Source organism: Rattus norvegicus, chromosome 2 (assembly GCF_036323735.1).
Source record: "Rattus norvegicus strain BN/NHsdMcwi chromosome 2, GRCr8, whole genome shotgun sequence".
Taxonomy (NCBI): domain Eukaryota; kingdom Metazoa; phylum Chordata; class Mammalia; order Rodentia; family Muridae; genus Rattus; species Rattus norvegicus.
The window spans coordinates 198,770,717-198,794,154 of record NC_086020.1 but is presented as its reverse complement, the minus strand read 5'-3'; the positions used below and the strand labels follow the sequence as shown (position 1 = coordinate 198,794,154).

Here is a 23,438-nt window from a genome sequence, read left to right as displayed (position 1 = left end):
CCTATCCCCTTGAAAACTCCACTCCTTACAGCAAGCCAATGCTCAGTTTCAGAGACAGCACGGACAGGCCAGTCTCGGTGGTTCATGCCTGCAATTCCAGCACTCAGGAGGCTGAGGCAGGAGCATCACTGTAAATATGAGGCAATAGTGAGATCCGGGCTAGCCTCAGGGTGAAATCCTTGTCAAAACAACAAAAATATTAAAAATAAAACAAAAGGTGCCAAGGCAGAAGGATTGCCACAAGATCTGGCCAGCCTGGGCTACAAAGTGAGAAAAAGGGAGTGAAGATGAAGGAGGTAAAGAGGGAGGGAGGAAAGTAGCTAGGAAGAAAGGACATAAGTAAGGTAGTTGTGGGATAAGCATCAGGTCTGGATACCTTAAAGGACAGGGCTATTATCTCTAGAGAGTCACCCAATATATATTTGCCAATATCTGGGGGCATTAATCCTTTCCTCTCCTTCTCCAGGCTGGGAGGTGGCTGGTGACCACATTTATACGGCTGTTGGAGCCTCAGACAATGACTTCATGATTCTCACTCTGGTTGTGCCAGGATTTAGGTGAGGAGAACCCAAGCCAAATCCCACTCAAGAATGTGGTAGAGGAGAGGGCTCCAGGATGGAATCAATCCAGAAGAGAGGAACACACACAATGGCCATGTTAACCGGACACTAGCACGTTTTCTTAGTTGTCACCAGTGGTCATTACTTTTTTTAAATTCACTTTTATTTTGTATGTGTATGCGTGTTTGCTCGCATGTATGTATGTGCCCCCCATGAGAGACCAGAAGAGGTCACTGCATTCCCTAGAGCTGGAGTTACAGGTAACCGCAAGCTACCACATAGGTGCTAGGAATCAAATCCTAGTACACTGCAAGACCAGCCAGTGTCCCCAGACTCTGAGCCGTCTCTCTAGAGCCCTGGCCCCCACCCCACACACACCCCCCATGCTGGCTTAATTTGAATGTCAACTTGATGAGATTTGAAATCACCTAGGAGACATATCTCTAGGTGTGTCAGGAAGGGCATTTCCAGAGAGGATTGACTAAGGAGGGAAGATCTATCCTGGATCTTGAGCCACCTCATGCTCCAGCTGCTGTACTTCTCCCAGCATGCGGACTGTATCCCTTCAGACCATGAGCCAAATAAACCCTTCTCTCTTAAGTTGCTTTTCATCAGGCACTTTGTCACAGCACTGAGAAAAATAACTAACTATACTGCCCATGCCGTATTGGCTCGCCCAGCTTCTCACTGACAGGTCAATTGAGTCCTTCCTCCTCACAATAGCCGACAGAGTCTCTAAAAAGAGACTTCAAAACAGGGTCACAGTGCCCTTTACAGTTCGTTTTTTATGCATTTATTTATTAGACTTATTTCTTTTACTTTTTGTGTTTGAATGTTTTACATGGGTATGTTTCCACACCTTGTGTGTTCCTATTGGATCCCCTGGGACTGGGGCTATATACGGCTGTGAGCCACCATGTAGGTTCTGGGAATTGAACCTGGGTCCTTGGCAAGAGCAACAACAGCTCTAAACCACTGAGCCATTTCCCCAGCTCATATAAAGTTCATTTTTACTTTAAATTCATTTTACAGCAAGAAAATTGAGCAGGATTGTTCCTATTAGAAAGCACGTTCACACATGGTATATTGTTGGACATCAATATTATAATGAGGGATAAAGAAGAAATTTATCACCTCCATTCCATAGCTGACAGAGCCAGGTCAAGGTCATATAGCTTGGGTGGCATAATTGGACTTAGTCCCACTTCTTTCCAATAAACACCTTATCCAGGTCTCCCAAGCCCTCAGCCAACCCTTTCTGCTGTCCTCTGAGATGACTTTTGATGTTTCGCTCACAGACCTCCCCAGTCAGTGATGGCAGACACAGAGAACAAAGAGGTGGCCAGGATCACATTTGTCTTCGAGACCATCTGCTCTGTGAACTGTGAGCTGTACTTCATGGTGGTATGTTTCTTCTCCTAGCCAGATGGGGGATTCCATGGGAGGGTTGGCCCAGCATGTCCCAGCAGTGAGGCCATATATTGGACACCCATCACGGTAATTCCACAGAGCAAGATCCCAGAGTGACTTCCAGGGACTCTGTAGTACTTAACACAGGTCTGACTAGGGCATTAGCCCACAGCATAATGTTTGCCTCACGTAACAATCATGCCTTCCTCACTTGCCTCTCCTGGCCTCAGGGCATGAATTCCAGGACCAATACTCCAGTGGAGACGTGGAAAGGCACCAAAGGCAAACAGTCCTATACCTACACCATCGAGGAAAATGCTACTGTGAGCTTCACATGGGCCTTCCAGAGGACCACCCTTCACGAAACAGTGAGTCCCTCCCCATCCCGGATGCAGACTGTGAGCACAGGAGTCCTGCCGTGAGCTTACACGTGGCCCTCGGAGAGCTTCTAGCCTTTTCTAAACAACTTCCAGGGAAGATAACATTGAATACCTTCAACCATCTGTCCCCGTCCCCTGCAGCCTCTACCACAGGTGAAGCCAGACTTGTGGCTATCTTTAAGAATAATCACTTTGGGGTTTGGGGATTTAGCTCAGCAGTAGAGCCCTTGCCTAGCGAGCGTAAGGCCCTGGGTTCCGTCCCCAGCTCTGGAAAAAAAAAAAGAAAAAAAAAAAAAAAAGAATAATCACTTTGTCTTTCTTTTGTTTTTGAGACAGGGTCTTGGTATGTGACCCAGGCTGACCTCGAACGCAATCCTCCTGCCTTAGCCTTCCCAGAGCTAGATTAAAAACTTGACTTTATTTACCTAACTCAAAAATACAGATGTATTGCAGAAAACACAATCAACCTGGGCTATAGAGTAGACCCTGTCTCAAAACAAACAAACAAACAAACAAACAAACAAACGAACAAACCACCCATAGTCTTACCCAGAGATAACCCAGTACTGTCTGGGAGAGAGTAAATTCTTACCCAGAGATAACCCAGTACTGTCTGGGAGAGAGTGCATTTTTTGTTTCTTTCTGTGTCTCCCTGTCCCTGTCTCTCTCTGCGTCCCACACGTGTAATAAGTGCACTCTCACTTCTAATCCCTGCTCCTCAGTCTGGTGTTTTTTTTTTTTTAAAGATTTATTTTATTTATATGAATACACTGTAGCTGTCTTCAGACACACGGGAAGAAGGATGGTTGTGAGCCACCATGTGGTTGCTGGGAATTGAACTCAGGACCTATGGAAGAGCAGTCAGTGCTCTTAACCTCTGAGCCACCTCTCCAGCCCTCAGTCTGGTGTTTTAACCTGGTTGCCTTCCACCTTGAGATCCCCCTGCCTCTGCCTCCTGAGTTTTGGGATTGTAGGGTATTAAGACCACACCCAGTCCTAGTTTTGATTTCTTTTTAAGTATGTGGATTTTTTTTCTTTGGCAAAGATCCCCCTCCCCCATATATTAGAATCTCCTATAAATTCCCCATGGTGCATAACATTTTTCCATAACTTAAAATGGGTTAGGCTTGTTAGTTACACAAAATACACCTTAAAAGCCACTGTTTTTTGTTTTTTGTTTTTTTTTTTTCCAGAGCTGGGGACCGAACCCAGGGCCTTGTGCTTGCTAGGCAAGCTCTCTACCACTGAGCTAAATCCCCAACCCCGCCACTGTTCTTTTTTAAGTTAAATTGTTTGTTTGTTTGTTTGTTTGTTTATCTTTTGTTTTTTGGGATAGGGTTTCTCTGTGTAGCCTTGGCTGTCCTAAACTCATTATGTAGACCAGGCTTACTTCATACTCACAGAGATCCACCTGCCTCTGCCTCCCGAGTGCTGGGATTAAAGGTGCATGACACCACCGCCCAGCTCACAATTTATTTTTAGTGTCGTTCACCTTTAATTATCATACAAAGAGCCACCACTAAATAAAGTGGGAAAGATGTTGTTAGTGGTTCAGTCAGTGCCAGCTGTTGTGATGGAACCCAAGGACCTGGGTTTGACCTCTGGCATCCATGTAAAAACCAGGACATGAGACAGTTCGTTCAGTTAGAGACCCTGTTTCAAAAAATGAGATAGTGATAAAAAGAATGTCTGATGTCCACATCTGGCTTCTACATGCATGCTTATATATGTGCCTGTACATTCAAATACACATATATATACATACACACGTGTGCACGCACAAGTGAAAATAAACTACGTTTTTATAAGACACAATGACACAGTACTCTGTTCTTCCTATGGCTGCTGCTGCTTCAGGCCTCTCCTTTCTCGGCTTTTGTTTCCTTAACTCCAGGGCAGAAAGTATACTAATGATGTCGCCAAGATCTACTCGATCAATGTCACCAACGTCATGGGGGGTGTGGCCTCCTACTGCCGTCCCTGTGCCCTAGAAGCCTCTGATTTGGGCTCCTCCTGCACCTCTTGTCCTGCTGGCCATTATATCAACCGGGATTCTGGGACCTGCCACCTCTGTCCCTCTAACACCATCCTGAAAGCTCACCAGCCTTATGGTGCACAGGCCTGTGTGCCCTGTGGTCCAGGGACCAAGAACAACAAGGTGCTACCAGTCTGCCCGGCTTGCACGGGTGCTGGGTTCTTACTGGGATTCTCTAAGGCTGATACCCGCATGCCCCCCCCCCGGAGACCCCCACCCCACTCCCACGCTCAGGTTGCTGTGAAGGGCACTAACCTGGATGTGACTGTGGGCGGTGAGCTCTTAGCAGGAGGTCTTGTCTTTCCTCTGTAGCAGGCAAGTCACATCTTCAGTTGGTGAAGATTAGTGCCCCTGTGGTCCAGAGGTTTGGCATCTACACAAAGACCTGAAGGGAAGAAATAGTGGGGTCTGTGGCCCAAATTTAGGTCATTAGCACAGTAATCTGATCTGCTCCCTCTGTTTAGGAAGGTGAGTCAACCTTTGCTGGTACTTACAGTTAATCGGCATAGCTGCCCTCCAACCAGGGGGCTTCTCAGCTCGATGGATATATAAAGTACATATGAAGAAAGGGTCTTAGATAGTCATCAGCATTTAGAATTAATTTGTTTTCTGCCAGTCACACCAGGGAGACATCTATCAGACTTTAGCCATTGACTTACACTTACTGCTTACGTACTTATGAGACCAGGTCCCATGTAGGCCAGACTAACTTCAAACACGATACAGTCTTGCTCTATTTATCTGCAAAGTGTGTTCATTCATTGTACAGACCCTTCAAAATTTCTTAGGGCAGTGGTTTTCAACCATTAAGAGGGGGCTGCATATCAGATATTTATATCACAATTTATAATAGTAGCAAACTTACAGTTATGAGGTAGCAACGAAGATAATTTTATGGTTTGGAGTCTTAGAGGGTCACAGCATTAGGAAGGTTGAGGACCACTGTTTTAGGGGGTACCTGGGACACTCTCCATAGTCTTCTTCCCCTGGAGCTCCCTCTGCTGCTGGTGGAGAGAATGACAACATGTCAGACTGCCTCTGACTGAGGTCCCTACCATACAAGGAATAGGAAGGGAAGCTCCTTCCACAGCTCAGTTTCCTACAGAGAACTCCAGCAAAAGGAAGCGTTTCAGTGTTTGAAATGGCCGTGTGTGTGCTGAACGTCGGGGGAAGAATGGAAGTCTCTTTCTTGCCACTCTGGAGCACTTATTTAAGTTAAGGCCCTGCTGTCTTGTGCTTGAAAGACAAGCTTGGTCACAGAGCACATGCCCAGCCTGCACAAGGCTCTAGGTTTGATCCCTAGCACCACTGAAAACAAGGTCAGACAGAGGCTCTCCAGTGAATACTGGCATCTGGGAACAGTGGAGTACGTGTGCCACAGTAAATCATAGGTCTATTCAAAGACTTTGAGACATGAATGAAAAGTGTGTCAGACATATTGGAACAGGGATCGTTGGCCACCACGACTAACAAGAAAGTGGCATCAGTCCAAGGCTGAGTGGACAGTGGCTGGGCAGATGTCCTTGTAAAAGTCTTTTGTGTATGTATAGGGGCGTCCTTGTAAGAGCCTGCACACTGGTGCTTCTGTCAGTCTTTCATGATAGCCACCACAGGCAATTATATAGGAACCCACTTCAGATGTGTTCATCTTACATATGCCAATAAGCAAGAGCAAGGTAGACCCGATAGGGGTCTGCTTCCCTTCTTTTAGTGTCCACCTCAGTCTTTCCTTCCTCTTCTTTAATTTCACTCCGGCTGGAACAGGTTGTGGGGAGGTCTGTTGTACTCCACTGCAGCTCTCAAGGCCTGAGATTCGCCACTGACTGGACCCTTTCCCCCTCAGGTCCACTCTCTCTGCTACAATGACTGCACCTTCTCCCGGAACACTCCCAGCAGGACTTTCAACTACAACTTCTCAGCTCTGGCAGGCACTGTCTCTCTGGCAGGCGCACCCAGCTTCACTTCAAAGGGGTTGAAGTATTTTCATCATTTCACGCTGAGTCTCTGTGGAAACCAGGTAAGCTGTGTGAGCAAGCAGTCTGAGTACTGGAAAGTGGACTGGAGACCAGATGTGAGCACAGGAAGAAGAAACAAAACAAAACATGAAAACCAAAACATCCAGGGACTAAGCCACTACCCAAACACTATACATGGACTGACCCTGGACTCCAACTGCATAGGTAGCAATGAATAGCCTAGTAAGAGCACCAGTGGAAGGGGAAGCCCTGGGTCCTGCTAAGACTGAACCCCAGTGAACGGGATTGTTGGGGGGAGGGCGGTAATGGGAGGAGGATAGGGAGGGGAACACCCATAAAGAAGGGGAGGAGGCTAGGGGAATGTTTGCCTGGAAACCAGGAAAGGTAATAACAATTGAAATATAAATAAGAAATACTCAATTTAATAAAGATGGAGAAAAGAAAAAAAAAAGAAAGCCCAAAACAAAACAAAGAAAGAAAAACACAAACAAAAAAAAACAAACAACACCACAGAATCTTTGAGGCCATTGAGGAAAGAGAGAATTAAAGAGGTTTAAACAATTGTAGGCAGCTTCTCAAAGGGAGCTGGGAGAGGTAATGTGGGGAATCTAGGATATGTGTCCTTCTAATCCTGCTTCAGCCTCCCAAGTGCAAGGTATACACTCATCTCCATGGCTGGTCACGGCAAGGCTAGTAAAGACCAGAGGTGCCAGGCATGGTGGCACAGAAACAATCCCAGCCCTCAGAAGGTTGAGGCAGGAGGATCTGGAATTTGAGGCCAGGCTGTGCAAAGCAAATATGTCAAAAAAAAAAAAAAAAAAAAAAGCCTGGAGAAGCTAGTTTCCTTCTCTCACACACAGTTTGCTTTGTTTTATTCTGTTCTTTCATAAAACAGAAGGGAGAGGCTGAGAGTACGGCTGAGAAGCCAGAACAGTGTAGCAGTCATAAGGCCCCGGGTTCACTCTCCCAGAACCTCCCCTCCCTCCAAAGGTTAATCCAGACAATCCCACGTTTGGGGGTGGGGGGCGATGAAGCAGGATAACGTTAGTTCCAAGTCCCTCTGGGCTATTTAGCAAAATCCCATCAAAACAAAACCAAAGGCAGGGGACTTGACTGCTCCTCAGACATCCTGTCTCAAGTCGTCCGGCCTGTTTGAACCCCTTGGAGTCTGTCCAGACAGTGCTTCCAAGACAGACACTGAACCACAGCACCAAGGGAGACAAGAAGGGGCATAAGTCAGCCCAAATGTTCCAGTAAATGTCACTGGCCTCAGGGCTCAGTTGCATAGCTCTTGAGGATGCACCTAGATGCAGAGGGACCCCCCCCCACCCCTGACCAATTGGTTGGAACTCCAAAGCAGTGGTTACCAGCACAGTGGAGGTGACCACAGGGAAGTACAAGGCCAGTGTCTAGAAACTGGGACAAATCTTTACCTTCTCCCCCACCCCCGTCCCCTCCTCCTCTTCAATCTTCTTGTGAGAATCATTCTACTGCAGCATAGGATAGGGACGCTTACCTTTTAGATGCATGGTAAAAAGTTCCCTATCCCCTCTTGGGACTCTTCTGTGGTCATTGGCTTTCTTCCATATGTGCCTTACCAGGGAAAAAAGATGTCTGTATGCACAGACAATGTCACTGACCTCCGGATCCCTGAGGGCGAGGCCGGTTTCTCTAAGTCCGTCACAGCCTATGTCTGCCAGGTGGTCATCATCCCCTCTGAGGTGATGGGCTACAAGGCTGGGGTATCCTCACAGCCAGTCAGCCTTGCTGACAGACTTGTTGGTGAGTAATCCAGTTACCCAGCTTGCTTGAGCATGTGTGTGTGTGTGTGTGTGTGTGTGTGTGTGTGTGTGTGTGTCTTTTTGTATATATGCGTATGTCTCTCTGTGTGTCTATGTTTATGAATGTGTCTCTGTGTATCTGTGTGTATATGTGTGTATGTATCTATCTGTGTTTGCATTTATGTCGTTGTGTGTTTCTGTGTATTTGTGTTTGTGTAGGTCTCTGTGTGTCTGTGTATGTCTTTTTTTTTTAATTATTTCTTTATTTTATCTTTATGATTACACTGTAGCTGTCTTCAGACACACCAGAAGAGGGCATCGGATCCCATTACAGATGGCTGTGAGCCACCATGTGGTTGCTGGGAATTGAACTCAGGACTTTTGGAAGAGCAGTCAGTGCTCTTAACCACTGAGCCATCTCTACAGCCTTTTTTTTTTTTTAAAGATTTATTTATTTATTATATAACTACACTGTAGCTGTCTTCAGACACACCAGAAGAGGGAATCGGATCCTATTACAGATGGCTGTGAGCCAGCATGTGGTTGCTGGGAATTGAACTCAGGACCTCTGGAAGAGCAGTCAGTGCTCTTAACCACTGAGCCATCTCTCCAGCCCCTGTGTATGTCTTTATGTGTCTCTGTGTCTATGTATCTCTTTTTCTCTGTTTGTTTCTGCCTCTGTCTCTGTCCCTCTGTCTCTGTCTCTCTGCCTGTCTCTGTCTCTGTCTCTGTCTCTGTCTCTCTCTGTCTCTCTCTGTCTCTGTCTCTCTCTCTCTCTCTCTCTCTCTCTCTCTCTCTCTCTCTCTCTCTCTGTATTAATGAGTAAGGGACTGGTGGCTAGAAGGCCTCATGTGAGGGGCCCAACCTCCTGATCTTTTTTAATTCCATTCCATGTGCCCCTGACATCTCTGATAAACCCAGGGTTCACTTTTGCATGAGCCACTCAGTGATATGATGAAGTAAAGGTTGGTTGTTGACAGACCTTGAAGGATTGAGGTGGTCACCAGTTCTATGAGCAAGAACTAATCGGGAGCTCTGGTTTGACAGGAGTGTCAATAGACATGGCTTTGGAAGGAATCGTCTCCCCAGCTGAACTTTTTCACCCAGAGACCCCAGGGATCCCGGACGTAGTCTTCTTTTTCAGGTGAGGATGAAAGACCAGGCTCGGACTCTCCTACTACCTCCTACTTGTCAAGCCTGCTCAGGCTTGATGGAGGTCTAAGGCTGCCCAGTCATCGGAGTTAAAGCTTGCTGTCGCTTGGTATGAGCCTTTTGCGTATTCCTGGGGCCATTGTGTGCTCAGGTCAAGGAGAAAGATGGAGGAGCTGCCACGGACTTCCCTTCCCTTAAGGAGGTCCCAGTATGTGCCAGCCTTTTCTTTCTCAGTCCAGAGCCTTGCCCCCTGGATTAGATTTCCCTGGTCTCCACTCTCTCCACATAAGGAGAACTTGAATCCCTACTTGCCCAAATCACCCCGTGTTGGCTCCCCAGTGACAGCAGAGTGGGCCCTTCCCTCATGGTGTTGGCTTTCACTACAGATCCAATGATGTGACTCAGTCCTGCAGCTCTGGAAGATCAACCACCATTCGTCTCAGATGCAACCCCATGAAACCTACACCTGGTACCCTTCGGCTACCCAGGTGACCTCTGTGGAGGGAGGCTGCACTGGCCACAGCCTGCTCTTGCCAGGACTCCCTCCATCCCAAGACACAGATACTATTTTTAAAAAGAAAAAAATCATTTTAGATCCATTCATGGGCTCTTGGGGGCACATGGCCCCTAGATCTTAACTTGAAGTAAAAAACTAAGCAGGGTGTGGTGGGGCATGGCTTTAATCCCAGCATTTGGTGGGCAGAGAAGAAGGATCTCTGAGGTGGAGGCCAGCTTAGTCTGCATATCAGGTTTAGGCCACTAGGATGACATAGCGACCTCTTGTCTCAAAAGTGGGGAGGGACAGGATATTTGCTCTGTCACTAATGAGGAAGTAGAACAAAAGTCTCCTGACCGTGGTAAATAATCACGCACAGCAAAGCAAAGCACAGGAGTGCTCGCCTGTAACCCTGTACTCAGAAGATACAGACTGAAGTTTTGCATATTCCCGGGGCCATTATATACTGGGCAGGGAGAAATATGAAGGACCTGTCAGAGAGTTCCCTTCCCTGAAGGAGGTCCCAGCATGTGTTTGCTTTGCTTCTTTTGTTTTTTAAGTTAGACTAGAACATTGCTACCTTGACTAGCTTTCCCTGGTCCTCACCTCTCCATGTAAAGACCAGAGTTTGTGCCCCAGTTGAGGTTGATCTCAGCTACATAATGAATTCAATGTCAGCCTGGACTAAAGGAGACACTATCTTAAAAAACAAAACAGAACAGAACACACACGCATGCACATGCACACGCACACGTGCGCGCACACACACCTGCATTGGAATGCACACAGACAGACAGACAGACAGACAGACACACACGCACATGCACACGCACACGTGCGCGCACACACACCTGCATTGGAATGCACACAGACAGACAGACAGACAGACAGACAGACAGACACACACACACACACACACACACACACACACACACAGAGTTATATATATAGCAAAAGCCAGGGCTGAGGAAATAGCTTAGTACTGAAAGTGTTCAGTGCACAAGCATGAAGACTTGAGTTTGCTCCTTAGCACCTAAGTCCCATGCCAAGCATGGTGTCACACGTGGAATCCCAGTGTTGGACAGCTGGAGACAGTGGATCTGTGGAGCTCACTGGACAAGCCAACCCAGCCTAATCAGCATGTCCCAGGTCCTCCCAAAACAAAGTGGACATCTCCTGAGGAGCAGGACCCAAGCTCAGGCATAGCACATAGCTACACCTGAACACCATCTCAACTACAACCCCACAACCAGGCAGCCGTATAAAAATAGCCATTGTCAGATGTGGCACGTCCGTGAGAGAACAGGAGCCTCCTAGGGGTTCTGGAACCCAGACATCTTAGATAGAGCTCTCCTTTGACATCAGCAGAAACAGGCAGACATATGGGAGACTAAACTGTCAGATGGCCATGGTGACTCATCCATACATTACCAGCACTTGGGAGGCCAGGACATGGCATTACTGAGTGTAAGGCCTGTCTAGGTTACAGAATGAGACTTTGTCTCAGAAAAAAAAGGGAGGAGTTTAGGAAGGAAGAAGGAAGGAAGGAAAGAAGGGAAGGAAGATGGAAGGAAGAAAGGAAGGAAGGGAGGAAGGGAGGGAGGGGGGAAGGAAGGGAGGAAGGGGTGAGGGAACACCTGAGTTAAGGGCAGGTTGAGGGAGGTAGAAGATGAATCAGACAAGAAGTGTCACAGGCATCCGATGTGACAACTTGGTCTCCTTTCTACTTTGCTAGCATGTGCTCTGATGGGACCTGTGATGGCTGTAACTTCCACTTCCTGTGGGAGAGTGTGGCTGCTTGTCCACTCTGCTCGGCCTCTGACTACCACACTTTTGTCAGCAGCTGTGTGGCTGGGATCCAGGTAGGTTGTTCTCTGCCCAGGAACACCCAGGAGACGAGGGGTTCTGAGTTCTGAGATCCTTGTTTTTCTCCCCAACAGAAGACTACTTACATGTGGCGAGAACCAAAGTTGTGTTCTGGGGGCATTTCCCTGCCTGAGCAGAGAGTCACCATCTGCAAAACGATCGATTTCTGGTTAAAAGTGGGCATCTCGGCTGGCACCTGCACTGCCATCCTGCTCACTGTCCTGACCTGCTACTTTTGGAAGAAGAATCAAAAGTACATGGTGGGGTGTTGGAGTCTGAGGGAGGTCGGAGTTGGATCCTTAAGCCAGGGTATTACTGAGAATTTTCTTTAGAGTTGACCCTGTCTGTGGTTGACCAGAGACTTGAAAAGATACTCATCCATTGTGGGTCTCGGTTATCTTCGTTCTTGAGCAGAAATGGCTATCTAAAAATGTCTATAAGATTCTCTAAAGAAAAACCAAACCAGGTGAGGTAGTGCATGTCTTTAGTACCAGTTACTAGCAGAGACAGCTAGATTTCTGTGAGTTCAAGGACAGCTTGGTCTATATAATGAGACACCATCTCAAAATCAAAAAACCAAACAATAACAAACAAAAAACAAAAAGAAAAGAATCATTGAACTGAGGTTGTAGATCAGTGGTAAAGTACTTGCCCAGCGTGGATTCAAAGTCCACCAAAAAAGAATGTTCTAAATTTGTGGTTTTTATTAACAATGAAAAAGCAGGGTGTAGAGTTCATGCCCGAATCCCAACACTTTGGAGGTAGAGGCAGGAAAACTCAGAGTTCAGGATCATCCTCCAGCTACATATCAGTTCTGGGGCAGCCTGGGCTATATGAAACCCTGTCTCATAAAACCCAAAACCAACCAAAACAAGGCATGACTTTATAATTCCAATATTTCTGTTAACCTTTGACATCACAGAAAGAAACAAGCAGCCTTGAAGAAAAAAGATCACTAAACTGGGAAGCCAGATCCCGTCTATCGCCTGATCTTCATGCCACTTCACAGGGTTTTGCCCTTACTGTGACGCGAGGCATCTGTTAGAGGCCCAGCCTTTCCCCGCTCAACCCCACATTCTCATCTCTCGCCTCCTCCCTTGTTTCACAGATTAGAATACAAATACTCCAAGCTGGTAATGAATGCTACTCTTAAAGACTGCGACCTGCCAGCAGCAGACAGCTGTGCCATCATGGAAGGGGAGGATGTGGAAGACGACCTCATCTTTACCAGCAAGAAGTCCCTCTTCGGGAAGATCAAATCCTTTACCTCCAAGGTAGGGAGGGACTAGACGTGAACTAAAAAATCAGCTTGGGGTGAGGCATGGACACTGGAACACTGAGGGGCGCTGCTTCATACAAGACTTCTACTCTGATTCCCACTCCCAGCACTCTTCTGGCCTCTCCTAAAAATATCACCTTCTTCCCTCTGTAGTTCATGTCAATACTCTCTTCCCTGGAGCCCAGCCTGCTCTTGACCTTGGCTCCTTCCTCCCAGTGCGTATTCTGGTGGGTGGATTCTTAGGGTTTTTAAACTTTGAGATGGAGTATTGAACCATTGTGTGTAATAGTTACACACACACACACACACACACACAGAGAGAGAGAGAGAGAGAGAGAGAGAGAGAGAGAGAGAGAGAGAGAGAAAGAGACTTTTGAGTGAAGAGGAGGCGATCTCTAAGTTTGGTTTCTGATGGAAGAGAAGCCAGGGCCTCTGAGCCTTTAACCAGTGGAGGGTGCTATCCCCGAGGTGTGTGGGCCCCGCCCCGTCCTGAGAGGCTGAGTCATAGCCAACAAAAACTGCAGCTGCTATGTAATTCTGAACTGGACGGGCTGGCTCTGTGTGCGTGTGTGGATGAGTGTGAAGCTCATAAATGCAATGTAGACACCACTGTCTCTGGGTGTAGGGCCAGCAGAGGGCATCCGACAGTTACTCCAGAGCCGAGCATACACCTGGCTACTGCACAAGGGCGTCTTTCAAACAGGTGTGAATGAGGAGGGCACAAGAGGCTAGGAGAGGGCAGGAAGCCTGCTGAAGAAGGGGTTGGCAGTCTGTGGCAGTCTGTTCAATGCCTGGCTCTTATTTCCTTTGTGCTGACTTGTCAGGGTGACTCCCTTGGCCAACGTAGGCCTTGAGGGTTGTTTTTTTTTTTTTTCTTTTTTGTCCTACCAGTGAGAGATAGTTAACCCTGGGAACCTCTTAGGGTCTGTCTGGGAATTTTAGAACTGGGCAAAGATACACACCAGGAATCATAAGTCTCTCATTCTCTGACTGAGTCTGTAGAGAGCAGGAAGGGACAGAGCATAACTCGTTCCTATGCTCCCACCAAAAACAGGAAATTCAGAGGGTTCCTCTGTCACCCATTTTCCATTTCTCTTCTTTGTCCCCCTTAATTTGCCCCCGTGCAGCAGCCAGTTCCTGTCACCATCTCTCTTTCAGAGGACTCCTGATGGATTTGACTCGGTGCCACTGAAGACATCTTCAGGAGGCCCAGACATGGACCTGTGAGAGGTGTTCATCCTGCCTCGCCTGCCTCCTCACCTGGGCATATTACCCTGCAGGCCTGTGGCAATTTAGGTGCCAGCATCCTGCGCTCCCCACTGCTGGGAATCTCTTCATTGTGGCCTTATCAGAAGTTTGGATTTCAGACCCTTCTTTTTTATAGAGTACCCAAACTTTCTTCTCTGCTTGCCTCAAACCTACCAAATATACCCACACTTCGTGTATTGTTTCCTTGCTTACATCTTGTTTTCTAAGATAGCCTACCCACGGGGCCAGACCCTCATCTGCCCAGAATTCTTAGAGTCTTTGAGTGAAAGCAATTATTTTTTAAGTGTGAAATTGACTTCTGGCCTTCTGTTTGAGGACAGGAGCAGCTGGGAGGTTTTCTGGTCCAATACAGGCTTTCAACTCTTGATGTCTTTAGAAGGGAGGCCGTGGCCTGAGTGAGGGGCAGTCTTCCTGGCAACCTCCATTTATTTCTCCTGGGTAATGAGTTTGAGTAGGGAGCAGTGGCCAATCTGAGGGCAAGGTGGGTGAAGCCTGTGTAAGAAGAGACTGGAAAAACACAAAGAAAGGCAAACAAGAAAGGGGGGTTCATTCTGTTTTATAACCAGGTACCTAATTTCCTTCTCTTTAAATGATAAATATTCTCACTAAAGGCAAAGGAAGTTATTTATAAAGAACTTGCCTAAAGTCCTAATAGAGCTATTCGCCATGATTGTTTTAGTCAAATCTCTCTTCCATCTCTTTATAACATTAGAAAGAACCAGGTAAGTCTAGCTATAATCCTCCACTGGCTTTGCTGGAAGGGAGTAAACACTTGCCAGTGAGGAACACTCCCATCTGTGAGTGCCTCAGTTCTAGAGTCCTAGAGCATTATGGGATGGAGCATCTTATTTAGAAAGAACTCAGGGGGCTAGGGATTTAATGGGGTAATATTAGGATCCAGCCCACTGTGGCATGGACCAGCTATGGTCATGATATCGGTTTCTGACTTTATCTTACTTGCTACATCACAAAATTATAAACTTCTAGATTGACCAGAAGGAGACGAATGTCAGGCAGATACAAACTAATCTTCAGGGAAGAAAAGTAGAGATGTCTCACAAGGCCTGCACCCAGCTGGGGCATTTGTTACCCCTAAGCCTCTGCCCTGGCTCTGGCCTATTCTCATTTCATTTGTGCACTAAACATCTAAAAGACTCCTGGCCCTCATTTCTGATAACACTCCTCTGAAAGGTAGATTAGGTACGAACTCACAAGTAGAGTGGGATTCCTCTTCCCATTTCTCTTTTACTCCAGATCCAATTGGTGAAAAACCCAGAATAGAAACACAAGAGAACAATTTCCAGTTAACGTTTTTTCCCCTACTACTGGGAATGGAACCTCTTTCATTCCATGCCAGAATGGCCATCTCTTGGTCAATCCTGAGTTACCCAGGGTCTTCACCTGTGCCCTTTCCCCAGGGACAGGTGGTTGGTATAGGACAGAGAGGCATTTCTGAGTGGTTTGTCAGCCACGAAATGACTTGCCCATCTGGTGATGGTATATCTAAGAGTCAGAAAGAAGTGAAGCTATGCCATGACTTTTGACCATGAAAGGCATCAGTAATAGCTAGCCAAACCTAGAAGCTCTTCTTTGGGCTTCCAAGCTGTCCCTCATTTTGTGGCTCTCAGAACCTTGACTATACTGGAATATTCTTGCGTAGATATGCACACCCAGGCCATGAGCTCGCAGCCAGTCTCCTTCAGCTTCCTGGGTGCCTGCTTCCCGTGGAGTAACTGCTTTCTGTGAAGAAGACCACAGGAGATACTTAGACTGTTCTGGAGCTATGGGGAAATGTTCATCTCTTTGGACTTCTTCAGTCTGACATCGTGGAATTGAGTGCCCCTCCTCTCTAGCATCCTCAAACAGCACTGATTCAATGAAAGAACCTTTTTGGATCTCTACCCTACTCTTTACTGGGATGTTTCCAAAAGGGAAGAGGGTCACCTGTTGCTTCTTTAGCATCTCAACAACTTCAGATAATTTCAGGAGCTCTACTGACAGATAATTCACATACTGCACAAGTCACCCTTTCAGAGCATACAGTTCTGTGACTTTGGGTATATACATTTTAGTTTTCTGTGCTGAAGATGAAACCTGGTTTTCTCACATGCTAAGCAAAGTGTTCTACCACTGAGCTACATCATTGACCATGAATATATAGTTCAGAACACACACACTAGGTCTGCCAGGGAGAACAGCTTCAGTCTTTGAGCCAGGACTATTGTAGCTTACACAAACTTCAGGGCCAGAGAGTTGGCTCAGGAGATCATGTTTAATCTCCATATGGATGTATAGAGTCCTAGAATACATAATTCCACCCTGTAGTTAGCTGTCACCTGTTTTTGGCTGGGAATACATATGAAGATTATGGTATATCCAAGGCCCAGGGGATTTCTTATGCCATCAAACCTTTTTTTTTTGTTGGTCCAACTATATTAAAGATAAAACTGACTATATTTATACAACAGAAGCTTTGTAAAAGATTTTTCAGCTTTGTGGAAATCACATTTATGTCTCATCAAGACGGGTTGGATTCCCTTTTTATTCTGTATTTCAAGCATTTAGTTTGTTAGGGATGGGTGTTGCATGTCTTTTTTTCCCCCCCGAAATAAAAACCATATCTTTTGAGCTGTCTTTCTTGAATTATGGGGTGGGCGACTGGATGGGAAATGGTGTCTTTGAAGCCTAAGAAAAGAAGAACAGAGAAAGGAGCATAGATTTCAGAACAAGAACTAGAAAGTTCTTGGCACTTATTGGGGAATTAATGCCTAATGCCTCAGTTTCTGTAATAATAAAGCATTGAGTGATACAAGATTGGGAGAAGGACAGAAGATGTGACAAGCAAAAGATAGCTTGTTAGAGCCCTTCCCCAGGTAGGTTTCTCTCAAGAGGCATTAGCTAGCCGCACAGCATTTCCATAAAATACAAGTGAATTTAACTTCTTCTGGTAGGAAGTAGATTATTGAGGAGTAGATGTGGAGAAAGTTCTAGAGGATATTAAGGGCCTACAATTTCCCAGGGCAGCTGGATTCTTCTGATTCTGTACTTTTATTGTAGTTGAGTACACTTAGCATTCCAGGAGAGTTGAACCTGCCAAATGAGTTTAGTATGTCTTCAGGTTTTGAATGTAACAGGGCACTAATGTTCTACATCAATCTTTGGGGAAACTATTTGAGTCCAAGTTTTTCCTCCAGCCCCTCCAAGTTCTCTGTCATGAGAGCCTTTTATTATCCTCTTCCTCCTCCTCAATCTTCTTTTTGTTTGATTTGATAGTTTAGCCTAGGCTGGCTAGAACTCACTATGTAACCCAGGCTGGTCTCCAACTCACAGCAATCCTGCTTCAGCCTCCCAGGTACTGAGACTATAGGCAAGAGTAACCTTGTCTAACTGTGGGTTTTGGTTTTGTGCATGCATATTGATCTGTCATAGTGCTGTTATTGTGTGTATTAAGTTTTTATTTTTATGTGTATAGATATTTAGTCTGCATGTATGTTTGTGCATCATGTGTCTGAAACCTGAGGTGGCCAGGAGGAGGTGTCAGGTCACCTTGGACTGGAGTTGGCGGTTTCAAGCCAACATGTAGGTGCTGGGAATCAAACCCAAGTCCCCTGGAAGAGCAGTCAATGCTCTAAACTGCAAAGCTATCTCTCCAGCCCTGCTGTTCTTTTTTGTTACAAAATAAAAAGTACATTCATTCAGCAACAATGATACATTTTAGAACTATTGCATACAATGAAAAGGAGCAAGTTTCTCAGTTGTTTTCAAATTCCTTGCAGATTACTCTTTGAGATTCGGGAACACTAAATCATTATTTAGTAGTGTCACAAAAATGACAGCCTGCCTTTCTGAGATAAGATCTCATATGGTCTAGGTTGGGCCTGAAGTGTATGAAGCCAAGAATGACATTAACTCCTGACCCCTCTGCAGTCATTTCTAGAATGTGAGTTTAGGCAAATTCCCTGACAGGCAGGCAGGGAGAGGGGCCAGGACTAGATGATAAACATACTGAACTTCCAAGATGGCTGGCTCCTTCACCACCTTGGCCTGACACCAAAACCTAGAGATGAAAAACAAAGGCCTAAGGGGCTCTTACCTGTGGACCAGTTTGACAAGTTCCAGGCCTGACTAAGGTGTGTTGCTCTTAACTGATGAACTGTTTTCTTGTCTTTGTTCAAACTGACCAACGCTAAACTGGGAGAGGAAGACCCTCTCAAAGACCCTTAACCACACCCAACTCACCCTCTCCCCCTTCCAGTATCTACCTCCACTACAGACAAACCAAACTTGGAATCAGATAGGGTAGGATAAAATTATGCAGATAAATTTAAAGATTTCCCGGTCACTGACAAAGAAGAGAGTCCAAGGAAGAAGATAACTTAATGTCTTTATCTAAACTTTTGTTGTTTTGAGGCAGGATTTCTCCGAGTAACCCTGGCTGTCCCGGAACTCATTCTGTAGACCAGGCTGGCCTTGAACTTACAGAAATCCACTTGCTTCTGCCTTCTTAGTGCTGACCACTGCATGACTTTGTCTGAACCTTTAAAAAGACATTTAAGGGCTGAGGCTACAGTTTAGTTGATTGAGTGGTTGCCTGGCATACGGAGCAGCCGTGGGAATGGTGAGGGCTGCGACCCCTCCGTCACCTACTACGGGCTGGAGGAGGTGGCAAATGGAAACTCCGAGGAAGAGATGTGGATGGTGACCCACAGGCAAGTCTACTGGTATCACCTGCTTCCTCAGTAAGCATCCTGGTGGGGAACAGGTTCTGCTGGAACAAGCTGGTGCTGGTGCAACCAAATGCTTTGAAGATGTCGGCCACTCCCGATGCCAGGGAGATGCTAAAGCAGTACTACAGCGGTGATATCCATCGGAGTGACTTTAAACCTAAAGGTGGTAACAGGGATCCTTCAAAAAGCAGAAATGCCAAAGTTGCTGGGAGTATTGGATTGTCCTCATCGTGGGCATTATTATGAGTTTCCTGTGTCGTCACTTCTCGACTGACAGCATATCCTCCAGAGGAGACCATGTTGAAGTGTGGGAGCACGTGCTCTGAGAGAGAGAAGTGGAGACTTATTTTGGAGGCTGCAGCGGTGCTCCCTCCCTCCTGCCAGTTTTTTTTTCTTTCCCCTTGGATGGTTGACCAGATATCTATCCTTCTTCAGTGTAGGACCAGAGTCTTTCATCAGCCAGAGCCTGACACCCAAAGCACCTGCTCACGCTGTTTCCTTCAAAGGGTTTCTTCTCACTGGTTCCCACTCATTCCCTTTATTTCAAGAGTTTATGCCAATGATTTAGAGTTCCTATGTTGTAGTGACACAGCCTTTGGGGGGACAATACATGATTTCTGATATTTTGAATTCACAGTAGACATAGTTAAGGGAACAACAGTCTAGTTTTGAATTTTTTCCCAGTTTTCTTTTAAACAAATTTATTTTAAAAACAAACAAAACAGACAAAAACCCTCAACCAGTGGAATGTGATGGTTCATAGCAGCAATCCCAGCATTCAGCATATATACATATATATATATATATATATATATATATATATGTATGTATAAAATCACAACCCCACATGAAGTGCAACTTCTTACATGGTGCAGTGTGACACAGGTATTGACTTGTCACCCCAATTGTACCAGAGGGAGAGGCTGACACAGTGTCTGCTCCCCCCACCCCCCAGGTCCAGCAGCTTTCCTTGATCCTTGAGAAGTCTAAATTCCTTTCTAGCCACCTGAGGAGAGCAGCATCACTCTGTCTCTCTGATAGAAGGGAATGGGAAACCCAGAATTGGAATGACTGGAAATAGTGCAATAAAAACCAACATGGAGCTGGCGGAGTGGTGCTTGCTTTGAATCCCAGCACTCGGGAAGCAGAGGCAGGTGGATCTCTATAAGTTTGAAGCTACACCGGTCTACATAGTTCCAGAATGATCAGGACTACATAGAGATATGTAGCTTATGGGCTGGAGAGATGGTCTAGATGGCTTAAAGGGCCATGATTTGTAGGGTAGTATCTCTGTCAAGTGCCTCATGGACATGTGTAACTCCAGCTTCAAGGGATCTAGTACCCCATCCTGGCCATGGTGAAGCAAGCACACATACATACACACCTTAAAACAAAAAACCCAAATGTCTTGGGAAACCAGAAAGGTGTCTAACCAGTCTGGGAGGCAGGACAGGCAGTGCTGGAGAGGGCTTCCCGGGAGAAGGAAAAGTTAGATCAAAGAGAGAGAGAATTCCAGGTAAAGGGAGCCTGTGCAAAGAAGGCCCCAAGGCAAGGAGGGAGAGCATGCTGTGTGGTAAGGAGAGAGGAAGGGGCATTTCCAGACTTAAACACCTCCCAGAAGCTAGTAGGCAGCAGGCAGAGGGAATGCTGCCGCCATGTTTGGACAATCTCCTCAGGGCTGCAGGTGTTCTAATAGGAAGCAGACATTATTGTGCCTGCCTGTCAAACACTGGGAAATCCAGGAAAGAAAGAGGAATACAAAGCCAAGAGAAGCTGAAGAAAGGCCTCAGAGAAACCTGGTTGAGGGTTCTTAAGCCCTTGTGTCCTCAGAGGAGGCACCCAAAAGCTAGCTATTGTGATAATAAGGACTAATAGAAGTGACTAAACACCATCACTCGGGGACTTTCTTATTTTTGAGACACTCTTGCTATGTCGCCTAGCTTACACACTCGCTATGTAGACCAGGCTCTCTCTAATTTACAATTCCCTTTTTAGGTTTCTTAAGTACTAGCATTACCGGAGGGCATTATGGGAGGGTGTGCTACCACATTTATTTCTAGTCACAATTACTCACTGTAGCCACAGTGGTAGTTTTCTGCTGACTAGGACTTTTTTTCAGCCATACACATCTAGTTAAGTAAAAGACAATAGACTTTTCCCTTTAAATTACATTAGCATGGTGCAGTGATGTACAGTTGTAGTCTCATCGACTTGGAAGTCAGAATTCCTCAGTCCTGTTAGCCCTTAATGTGAGCCAGGGCAGACAGGGACAAACTCCCATAACAAAGCACCTTCAGCATGCTCCCTCCCTTCACTCCCAGAAAACGCTGTGTTTTCGGTTATTGTAGTTTTACTTATTTCTGCTCACCATTTTAACTTTAAAAAAGTATGTGCATTAGTGTTTTGCCTGTGTGTTTTTCTGTGTGACAGTGAGAAAGTCCCTGGAACTGGAATTACAGACAGTTGTGAGCTGCCATTTGGACGCTGGGACTTGAACCTATGTCTTCTGAAAGAGCAGCCAGTGCTCTGAATTGCTGAGCCATCTCTCTAGCCCACCATTTTAACTTCTGAACACCCATTCTGTGACCTTCTGCTAAACACCCCCAGCAACGGATGCATCATTTTTCCTTCTCGAACTATGACCTCATACTAAGCACACTCAGGAGAGTACTCCCTGAAAAAGTGGCTCTCAGTCTTCCTAACACTGTGAGCCTTTAATACAGTTCCTCATGTTGTGGTGACCTCCAACCATACAGTTATTTTGTTGCCATTTCATAACTATTTTTGCTACTGTTATGAATTGGTCATTAATTATCTGATATGTAAGATTTCTGATATGAGACCCCCCCCATAAGGGTGGTGACCCATTGGCTGCCTTGAATTGACTGTGGGAGAAGTGTGGGTCATGATGCATATCTACAATCTTCACACTTGGGGGATGGAGGCCAGAGGATCAGAAGTTTAAGGTCATCTCCAGCTGTACAATGAGTTTGAGACTCTATCCTCAAAACACACACACACACACACACACACACACACACACACACACACAGTTTGAATGGGGAGCACTGGCCTCTGACCTCATTCTATACAGTTGTCTCTGGCTCTGTCACTTTAAATTTTTTTCCCCTCCTGAGTTTCTTCTGAAGTTGCCTGGGTTCCAGGCATTACAGAAATGGTTGATAAACATCTTTATGACAAGTGATCAAAACTACTTCTGAGTAGCTGCAGAAAGCTACAGAAGAGACCCCCACCCCCACTGGGGGAGGGCGATTATCCTCAATGATAAGCCTGCCCCATAAATCAGGTCTCATGGTATCATCAGAACCAGACTGTTCCAGGCCAGTAAGAACAGCCATTGCAACCTCAGCCATCGCAACCTCTCTAGGGCCCCTGGTAGAACCAGATTGAGATAATGACCAGTAAGCTGTGGTCTTACCCAGGACTACCTGTTCTGTGTCTGTATACAGACCCCAAGACCCTCCTTTCTCTCCCTTTCTTGTCCTATCCCTCTCTTTTCTAGTGCTGGAATGTAAACCAGGCTGTGAGTATGTGAGGTAAAGGCTCTATAGATGAGCTAAGTCCTGTTAGTCTTGGAGACAGACTTGAGGGTCACTGAACCCATTTCTCCATTCTTCCCAAAATGATCGTGTTGATGGGAACCTCCATCTTCTGTCCTTGGTGACTACCGTCGCTTTAGTGTACTGACTGGGTGTCTAGTCTCTTGAGACTCTTGAAGCCTTGGTTCAGCAACATGAGCATACTTGGGAACAGGCCTGATCCTAAAGTGATTTTCTATCTCAGTATGGACAGGCTCCTTGCGCAGCTCTACCTCCAGGCTGCCTCCAGGACACGAAGACACTGCTTTTGGCAGTAACTGTTGATGCTCTCCTTACTCATTGCCCCACTGTTGTTGCTCCAAGGTGGCGAATCTTCCTGTCTTTTAATTGTGGTTTTTGTCTCGCACTTACCAAGATGTGAACTCACTGCATTTGGTCACAGGGTCACAGTCTTTGGGTGGCTTCATAACACAGTGAGACTTGAGAACGTACAGAAAGGAGGGAGGGGACAAGGGAGGGAGGAGAGAAGGAAGGACTGAAGGGAGGAGAGAAGGAAAAGAGATAGCTAGTTTCCTTCAGCACTAAAACTCCTGACCTTAAACTGACAAATGAACTGTTATTCTATTTCTTGTTGTACTTCCCAGGTGGCACGAGTATTTTGATCGTATTACGTTTTTATTTATTTATGTTATGCTTGTTGGGAGGGGGTGTGTGCAACATGGGGGTCAGTTCTTTCCTTCAATTTCTGATCTCAGGGATCGAATTCAAGACTTTAAGGTTCCAGTCAAGCACCCTTATCTGCTGAGCCATCTCACCAGCCAGTCTAAGCACAAGAATTTTTAAAGAGACATATTTACTTATTTTTTATTTTTATTAAAAGACTATTTAGAATTACTTAGAAAGCCTTATTTTTTTTTCTTTTCTTTTTTCCGGAGCTGGGGACCAAA

General features: G+C 46.0%; 1 protein-coding gene and 1 pseudogene across 3 annotated transcripts in view; both read left to right on the top strand.

The window, feature by feature from the left end:
• The window catches only part of Elapor1 (endosome-lysosome associated apoptosis and autophagy regulator 1), a 79,175-nt gene extending 62,343 nt beyond the window's left edge, over window positions 1-16,832 (top strand). For 2 of the 3 annotated variants that reach the window (NM_001427831.1, XM_056985275.2), the window contains 12 exons: window positions 467-557; window positions 1,859-1,964; window positions 2,201-2,338; window positions 4,245-4,508; window positions 6,229-6,402; window positions 7,963-8,143; window positions 9,190-9,286; window positions 9,681-9,782; window positions 11,526-11,652; window positions 11,731-11,909; window positions 12,765-12,930; window positions 14,094-16,832. In NM_001427831.1, coding sequence (NP_001414760.1) covers window positions 467-557; window positions 1,859-1,964; window positions 2,201-2,338; window positions 4,245-4,508; window positions 6,229-6,402; window positions 7,963-8,143; window positions 9,190-9,286; window positions 9,681-9,782; window positions 11,526-11,652; window positions 11,731-11,909; window positions 12,765-12,930; window positions 14,094-14,162 — 1,694 coding nt within the window. In that variant the 3' untranslated portion in view covers window positions 14,163-16,832. Of the gene's footprint in view, window positions 1-466; window positions 558-1,858; window positions 1,965-2,200; window positions 2,339-4,244; window positions 4,509-6,228; window positions 6,403-7,962; window positions 8,144-9,189; window positions 9,287-9,680; window positions 9,783-11,525; window positions 11,653-11,730; window positions 11,910-12,764; window positions 12,931-14,062 lie in introns of all 3 variants that reach the window. The other variant, NM_001427832.1, reaches the window with a different exon arrangement.
• LOC134485803 (cytochrome b5 type B-like) lies at window positions 15,867-20,033 on the top strand (annotated as a pseudogene).
• The last annotated feature ends 3,405 nt before the right edge of the window (window positions 20,034-23,438 follow it).